The sequence below is a fragment of the Microchirus variegatus genome, assembly GCF_963457635.1.
Source record: "Microchirus variegatus genome assembly, chromosome: 17".
NCBI lineage: Eukaryota > Metazoa > Chordata > Actinopteri > Pleuronectiformes > Soleidae > Microchirus > Microchirus variegatus.
Window position 1 is genome coordinate 24,288,224 of NC_139818.1, and position 9,106 is coordinate 24,297,329.

A 9,106-nucleotide genomic window follows, 5' to 3' on the forward strand; every position below is an offset into this window, starting at 1 on the left:
AACATAGAACCAGGCTAGCTATTGTTAGCAATGCCAGACCATAACAAACTCTATGTTGTATTTTGCAGCGACACGTCTACGTTAAAAAATGAATAGCAGCGTCAAGCGTCGCTGAACTGCACTGTGCGTCCGTTAGCTTCGCTTTGCTAACGTTGCGTGAGGCAGAAACTCATAAACGCCAGCCAATCGAAATATTATGTTGTGCAAACACAACGACACAAGTGCTGTAACCATTAACGTGAAGAAGCTCAAACACTTTCACACCCTGAGCAGAGCTGACGGGTAAAAATATGCACAGGATTGTGGTTTCTTGTGCAAAATGTGCATATTTTATGCTAGTTATTAGCCGTCATGAATAGGGAAATTGCACTCGAAACGAAACACGACGGACTAAAACCTGTAGTGAACACTTTGACGTTTCATCGGGGCTCACAGTTACATATTAAAGACAATAAAGTGCAATAAAACTTTTGCAAACTGACAGTATTGTTTGTTTATGGCACAAATATATATGTGAATGAAGAGAAGTGAATGATTAGAAAATAAAATAATTAAAAAACAGACTGTGCAGCCTCATCCATTCACAACACACACATACACACAAACACCCCAACACACACACACACACAAACACAAACACACACACACACAGACCTCCCAAAGCAAAGACAAAGGAACAATCTCAAGCGTCACCTCCTTAAAGACGAAGAGGCGTTAACGCTAGATAAACAAGAATCCCACATAAATTAGGCAAAGCGAGTCATTACCTGTGGGCTAAAGCAGAGACGCCTCCATGTTGAATCCACACCAGCGACAGGAAGCTTTCTGAGCGGCAGCCATTTTGTCTGGAGGGAGAGACACAGGTGGGAATAATCATCAAATCGACGACGGCTGAGTTCCACGTCGCTTCCTCGTGTCGTGTCCTAGTCCTGACTGACATGAAATATAGACGATGTTAATGTTTTTAACGGGATATAAATGAAGGTATTTGGTGAAAACAGGCCAAACAAAATGGCTGAATTACCAAAAAATGTAAAAGCTAGCAGCTAGCTTGAGCGTGAGAGGTAAAAAAAAGCTAGTGTCAACAACATTTGTAGTTAAGTGCGACTGTGGCTCAGTGGTAGAACGGCTTGTACTATAACCAGGAGGTTGTGGGTTTGATCCCCACTTATGTGCTGTTAGCATGAATAGCTATGATAATGTGTGTGATTGTGAATAGGAAAACTGTCATTAGAACTAGAAAGGTGCTTTATAAATATAAATTACCATATAAGTTACCATATCTCCTGAATTTGCATTTACAACTCGGAGCACTTTTACCAAAAATAGCACTTTTTTAAGTACAAATACTTAACATTTTAAATCCTTTACTTTGTTTTTCACATTAGTAGCAACTTTTACTTTTACCCCACTACATTTCCTAAATAAATGTGTGTACTTTTTTCCGTACAGCAAATGTCATAGTATACTTTAAGACTTTAACGAAAGTAATACTGTAAAACAAAATGGCTGAATCACAAAAATAAAAATAAGCTAGCAGCTAGCTTGAGTGCGAGAGGAAAAAAAGCTAGTGTCAACAATATTTGTAGTTAAGTGCGACTGTGGCTCAGTGGTAGAACGGCTCGTACTATAACCAGGAGGTTGTGGGTTTGATCCCCACTTAACCCCCCCCCCCCCTTTATGATAATGTGTGTGATTGTGAATGGGAAACCTGTCATTAAAACTAGAAAGGTGCTATATAAATATAAATTACCATATAAGTTACCATATCTCCTGAATTTGCATTTACAACTCAGAGCACTTTTACCAAAAATAACACTTTTTTAAGTACAAATACTTAACATTTTAAATCCTTTACTTTGTTTTTCACATTAGTAGCAACTTTTACGCCACTACATTTCCTAAATATATGTGTGTACTTTTTTCAGTACAGCAAATGTCATTGTATAGTATAGTTTTACATATTATACTCTAAAACAAAATGGCTGAATTACAAAAATAAAAATAAGCTAGCAGCTAGCTTGAGTGCGAGAGGAAAAAAAGCTAGTGTCAACATTATTTGTAGTAAAGTGCGATTGTGGCTCAGTGGTAGAACGGCTCGTACCATAACTAGGAGGTTGTGGGTTTGATCCCCCCTTAAACCCCGCCCTTATGTGCTGTTAGCATGAATATCTATGATAGTGATTGTGAATGGGAAAACTGTCATTAAAACTAGAAAAGTGCTATGTAAATATAAACTAGTTACCATAGTTACCATAGCTCCTGAATTTGCATTTACAACTCGGAGCACTTTTACCAAAAAATAGCACTTTTTTTTAAAAAAAGTACAAATACTTAACATTTTAAATCCACATATCTGTACTTTACTTTGTTATTCACATTAGTAGCAACTTTTTCTTTTACGCCACTACATTTCCTAAATAACTGTGTGTACTTTTGATACTTCAGTACAGCACATGTCATAGTATACTTTAAGACTTTTACTACAGTAATAGTGTAAAAAGATGACTTTAACTTGTTTCCTCTGAACTCTACACTATCTGCTGCAGCATCAACAGTTGACTGTGACGCCCACAGGTCAAACAGACACAGTGGGATTAACACAGATTACGTGTCCATCTGAGGGAGAAGTTACTTGGTAATTATTCCAAAGACAAACTTCAGGTCAGAAACAGAAACAGTTATTCTGTGAGTTTGTCTTGTTTCAAAGACAAAGTGAAAAAGCAAATAAAGTCTTTAAAAGGTCTGAGCTGAGAGTCTGTGGACGTCGATGTGAGGCCTGAGGACTGTATTCAAATGAGGAGGTGAGAAAAAAACCACAATGGAAATGATGTTAACTGCTCACAATTAGGAGGAGGAGGAGGAGCAGGAGGAGGAGGAGGAGTCTCACTTTAACCTTAATAACAGGCAAAAGAAGAAAATATGACATGAAACTATTCATTAAGATAAAACAGCTTTTACTTACCCTTTAAGGTACGCACCAAGAAAAAAGCAAAGGAAAAAATATTTATTCACATTTTTTATTATTTTATTTCATGTACTTACAATAACAATAACAATTTTTTTTTCAAATTAGACCCTACAGTATTCAGATACAGGCCTCTACCAAACGGTTGAGACGTCTGTTCATAATAAACCTGGTTTGCATAATTCATAAAGAACATTAAGTGTTAGTGAGTTCAGTTTGATGCATTTTTCAATGACATATAGTGATTTAAAGTGTGATCGACCAAACGGTTGAGTAGTAGCTTAAAGGGTTAAAGTAAAAATTGACAATAATTCATATTTATAGAGCACGAAACGATGCACAAAGTGCGTGAATGTGCAAAAAATATAGTCTAAGACAGAATATAAAAACTCATTTAGTGTATGAGTATGATCCACTATAAGGATATAACATCAATGATGAAAACGTATTCAAATAAGTGGAAACACATTTATTTTATCATATAAAAAAGTCTTCATAACTGAAAATGACTCTATTCTGTCCCAAAAAAATACAACATATATAAATATATTTACATATGTATATAATATAATGAAATAATCATCTTCAGAAGGAAACAAGGTGTTTTTGTGCAAAAACGATCACATGTTCTGCTTACGTGAGTAAACGTACGTAAGTATGTTACCAGAATATGACTTTGGTAGAAGTGGAAGTCACTTTTTCTTAAAATAATATAGCTTTATTATATATTGTTACGTACTGCAGCTTTAAGATAAAGAGGTGTTTAAAACTCGCCTATTGTTGCTTTAATGGTAGTAAGTGTGTTTTGTTTTATTTTAAAAATACAACATATATAATATATATTTACATATGTATATAATATAAGAATGAAATAATCATCTTCAGAAGGAAACCAGGTGTTTTTGTGCAAAAACGATCACATGTTCTGCTTACGTGAGTAAACGTACGTAAGTATGTTACCAGAATATGGCTTTGGTAGAAGTTGAAGTCACTTTTTTTTTTTTAAATAATATTACTTGAATAATATTGTTAGGTACTGCAGCTTTAAGATACAGAGGGGTTAAAAACTCGCCTAGTGTTGCTTTAATGGTAGTAAGAGTGTTTTGTTTTTTCTCTCTCTCTGGTGTGTGTGTGTGTGTGTGTGTGTGTGTGTGTGTGTTGGGGGGGGGGGGTGAGCTGCTGCTCTGTGATTGGCCGAGCAGATCGACGTGTACATGTGTCAGTGCTGCTGCTGCTGCTGCTGCTGCTGCTGTCGACTCCACTCACATGTGACAGAGAAACAGACTCCTCTGCTCCTCGACTCTGATCTGACCTTTGACAGTTTGATTTTCTCCTGGAAAACTCTCCTCATCATCATCTTCATCTTCATCATCATCATCATCATCAGGAGGAAGAAGGAGAAGGAGAAGGAGAAGAAGAGGAAAAGTTGCTTGAAAATCCAAGGTAAGACTTTTTAAATCCACTCTCCAAACGTTTGACTCACTCTTTAGTCGTTAATCTCACATCAGATCAAACGTGTGGTGGAAGCATTTAAAGGAAGTTGTTTAAAAATAAATTAATTAATAAATAAATGTCAAAATGACCTTTATTTTGGAGGAACAAGGAAACCAGTGAACCAAAAATGTCCAACTCACTAATTCATTGTCAGTTAATCGGTTAATAATTGATTCATATAGTTTGAGTTTTGCTTCTCTGTTGCCGTAGAAGCAAAGAAAACAGAAAAAAAACAACAACTAATATTTAATGCAAGACATTTATGGGTGCTCTTATTTTGAAATAATTCTAATTTTCTTACACATTATGATGGAAAAACCAAACACTTTATTATTAATGAATTACTAAGTGAATCTTGTTAATTGAGTGTTTTTCAGCTTCTTAAATGTGAATATTCTCTTTTCTTTTGCTCCGTTTGACAAAGAAATCGTTTGTGGACAAAACACTGATGGACATTTGTGTTGTTGTTGTTGTTGTTGACATTTGTCGTTGACGAGTACTCAAATAATCAACAGATGAATCGATCAGGAGAATAATCCTGGAGTGCATATGCAAATTTATGTAAATCTGCTTAAACCTGTTTAAATTTAAACATCAGCGTCGATATTTACAGTCGTTGTGTTGGTGTCGACTCACTTTTACACAATTGTGAATTATAGTATAAAAGTATAAAAAGATTAGTGGTAAAAAAATAATCTGCATTATTTACATGTTAATGTTTCAGTTTCAAAGGCTTTTAAAAGTGAAGTGTAAAAGCAGTGAAGGTGATGAAGTGTGTGTGTGTGTGCGCGCGTGTGTGTGTGTGTGTGTGTGTGTGTGTGTGTGTGTGTGTGTGTGTGTGTGTGTGTGTGTAACCTTGAAATGGACATAATCTCAGGTCTGTGAGGATAAGAGAGGCTGCAGATTAACAGCAGAGAGAAACATCATGGAGTTTTCACACTGGAAAAGCAAAGATTAGACAGAACTGAGACGTTTGACCTGAAGACTGAGGCTGAACGACGATGATGATGATGATGATGATGATGATGATGAGAAAAGACCCTGAACATGAATGAATCAGCATCTTTTACACTTGACCTCATTTTGAAATCATGACAAACATCTTTATTTAAACTCTTTCCTCCTTTATCCATAATTACATGAATTATTTCAATCCCAATAATAACAACGTCTATAAATGTGTTGTTTTTTTTGTCATTAAGGAAGTGGAAAAACACAGAAATTGCATTTTCTTTCTTCTCATGTCACAAACTGAAGATATTCAGTTTTAACTCGGGTTGAAACTAACAATTATTTCCATATTCGCTCCATACAATGTCTTGTTTTTATCCGCAAACCAAAAATGATTCACTTTGAATGATTTCAGAGCAAAGAAATTGGAAAATATTCACATTTAAGAAACTAGTTTTAAATCTTTAAAAAAACACTCAAAACAGTGAAAAAGTTGACGATTTATCTAGCCCATTGGTTCTCAAAGTGTGGTCCGGGGGCCAATGGCGGCCCACAGAAACATTTCTGGCCCCGCAATGAATTACAGTTAATAGTTTTAATCCAGGAGCTACTAAGCTTGTTAAATGTTTATTGGACATTACTGGATACAGACCAATAAGTGTAAACAAAAATACTGGGTATTTACCTGGTTTCTATATGTTGAATTTTAGTGTATTATTGTGTTATAAGCTGGTAATAAGCAGGTAGCTACAGCCCCCAATTACTAGCTGTTTACCCAGTAAATATATGGTAACAGAAATGTGTTACTTGGTATTAACCTGTAATTAGAAGGTAAGAACAATGGCCAAAATTATAAAGTGTTATTATATTAATGCTTAAATACTTTATATTAACGCTTATATTACTTAACGCTAAACTGTAGAACTGCAATCTGGTCATTAAAATGATTACAAATGGGATTTATTTCTGTTTTTTTTTCGTTTTTTTCCTTTGTTGGCCCTCAGTCTAATGTTGGGTTCCTAAATTGTCCTCAGGTATCAAAACTTTGAGAACCCCTGATCTAGCGCTAGTTTTAACGCCACAATCTAAACACTAAAAATTATTAATTATCACGTTAGTCCGACTAAAACTGGACTTATATATTAAATACACGTACACATATACATAAGAGTTGACGATTAATACAGTAATCGATTAATAATCAAGTTAATTCTTTGTTTGTCCTGTAAAATGTCTGAAAATTGGTGGTTCCCCAAATTTCAAAATAAGAGCACCTACAAATGTCTTAAATTTTTTGGGGTGTTTTCTTTGCTTCTGTAGCAACAAAAAAAAGCAAGGAACCAAAACTCAAACTGATGAATGGATTATTAACCGATGGTGATCATCAGTTAGTTAGTTTGACTTTTTAGTTCTGGTTCCTTTGCTCCTCCAAAATAAAACAAAACAGAAAAACTGATTAATCACAGAAAACACAAGACATTTTGAAGTTTTCTGTTTCGTTAATCGAGAAAATAAGGAAAAGAAAAACTGAAAATGACCTAAATTCCATTGTCAAATGTCTCCTTGTCTCTTCCAGGTCTTTGAAGCTGCTTGACCTGTCAGAGAAGAAGACACACAGAGGACGTGAAGGAGGACCAAGCATCAGCATCAGCATCAGCATCAGCATCAGGAGGATGAAGTCCAAAAGAAAAGCAGTGAAACAATCCAGCAGAACCTGGTCCGACCCAGAGCCAGAACTGGAGCCGGACACCGAGCCAGAACCTGGCTCCAGCGAGCACGAAGGCTCGGAGGCGTCGGTGCGGATCGGCGGCTCCTGGAGAGGCTCGCTGAGGAGCGGCGACAGGGGGCGCCAGGGAGGCGGGGCCGGGGGACGCTGGCGCAGGCAACACGGCTCCAGCACCAAAGAGCGCAGCGTCCGGCGCCTGGAGAGCAACGAGCGCGAGCGCCAGCGCATGCACAAGCTCAACAACGCCTTCCAGGCGCTGCGCGAGGCCATCCCGCACGTCAAGACGGACAAGAAGCTGTCCAAGATCGAGACGCTCACGCTGGCCAAGAACTACATCAAGGCTCTGACCACCATCGTCCTGGACCTGTCGGGGGCGTGTCTGCCCGCCGGCGGGGCCGCGGCCGAGGCCAGCGCCGCCAAACTGCTCCAGTGCTACCAGCAACACCTGGAGGATGAGGGCGAGGACGGCCTCACACAGTACCTCAACCACATGCACAGCTTCAGCCAACACAGCTAACGCTAGCTGCACGGCGGGGTCAAAGGTCAGGAGAGCTGGCAAGGGCCTGGTCTCCAACACAGGACAAAGACCTTTTTAGACCTGGTTCAGACCTGGTTTTAACATCCACCCTGAGTGACCCGATCATGTGTGGACAGTTCAGGTGTGAACGCTCTCAATCTGTCCTCAAAGTGTCCTCAGATCCGATCACAAAAACCGCATTCGGAAGTTGTTTTCGGGATAAACGACACCACATTCCTTAGCTGCGTCAACGCAGTCCGCTGCTAATCAAAGCTTTTACGTTAACTTATTTGCAAAATTCTTCATAATTGATGAGTTTACGCTCAAAGAAGTGAATATTTTTAAGCGAATACATGGTAGCTCGAAAAAAATGCTAAATAAAGCTAGCTAATATGCTAGCCTCTACTTCTTCTAATAGTAATTTCTGAGAGGTGTAACGCTGCCCTTCACGGTACAAAGGTTCTTCATCATCACAGCTGAAAGGCAGCATATCGCCACCTAGTGTAGCGGAGGAGGATCAACACACAGATATTGTTTTCTTATTATAGTTAAAATTGTATTTATTAAAGAAAAAACTTGTGTTTTTAGTGTGTAGGTGACACTCAAATCAAACTTCAAAGTTACTAGTTTGAATGAACATTATGGATTTTGGTGATAATAAGAGAAGAAATGTAAGTTTGACGGCTATTTTCTTTGTTGTTTTTTTTAAGTGTCCATTTTTGTAAAAAAAACGCATGTTCAATGCTAGCTAGGTGTGATCAGTCGCGAATGTCATCGCGACTCCACTGGTGGACGGATGTTCAGACCAGATCTGAACAGACTCACAGAGAATGTTTTTCTGAACCGACCACAGCTTTGCTTCTTCTCGGATTTGAGGACCAATCACACGACAGGACGCAAACAAACGTCTGCACACTGGACAGAAAAGGGACCAGAGTTTTTAAGAAGTGAACACTCAGAAATGAAGGGCTAAAATCTCTCGACATGTCTTTTTTTTATGTTATTATTATTAATATTATTCTAATTATTTCTCGTCTTCTCTGGTTTGAGCTGAGACTTTGTTCTCTTTTGTCTTATCTGGTGTGATCTTCTTCTTCATGTGTGCTCTCCCTCTCTAGCCTCCAGTCGTTAACTGTCACACCCAGAGAGGCCGAGGCAACAACAAGAAGAAGAAGAAGCAGCGAGACCCAAATATTGAATATGTTGAAGCGTGAAAACCTCACTATTTGCTCATTTGCTCAGCACCAATTTTAAGAAAACAACCCTAACTCGTCTTACAGGTTGATGTGCAAATGTATGCTAGCTGGAAGCTAGAGAGGATGTTGTGTGAGTGTATTTTATTTGACTTTTTTGCAGTTTTGTGTGTGTGTGTGTGTGTGTCGAAACAAACGACCAAAAGAAGGAGGAGGAAAACTATTTGATAAGTTCAATAAACACGTTTATTTATTGA

The 9,106-nt window shown here is 38.0% G+C and overlaps 1 protein-coding gene across 1 annotated transcript; it reads left to right on the plus strand.

Annotated features, from left to right (window-relative positions):
• Positions 1-7,086: 7,086 nt before the first annotated feature.
• On the plus strand, positions 7,087-7,656 carry bhlha15 (basic helix-loop-helix family, member a15; the record flags this gene model as incomplete). The annotated part of the gene is made up of 1 exon (XM_083904014.1): positions 7,087-7,656. The coding sequence occupies one exon, from the start codon at positions 7,087-7,089 to the stop codon at positions 7,654-7,656; it is 570 nt and encodes a 189-aa protein (XP_083760140.1).
• Between the last annotated feature and the right edge of the window lie 1,450 nt (positions 7,657-9,106).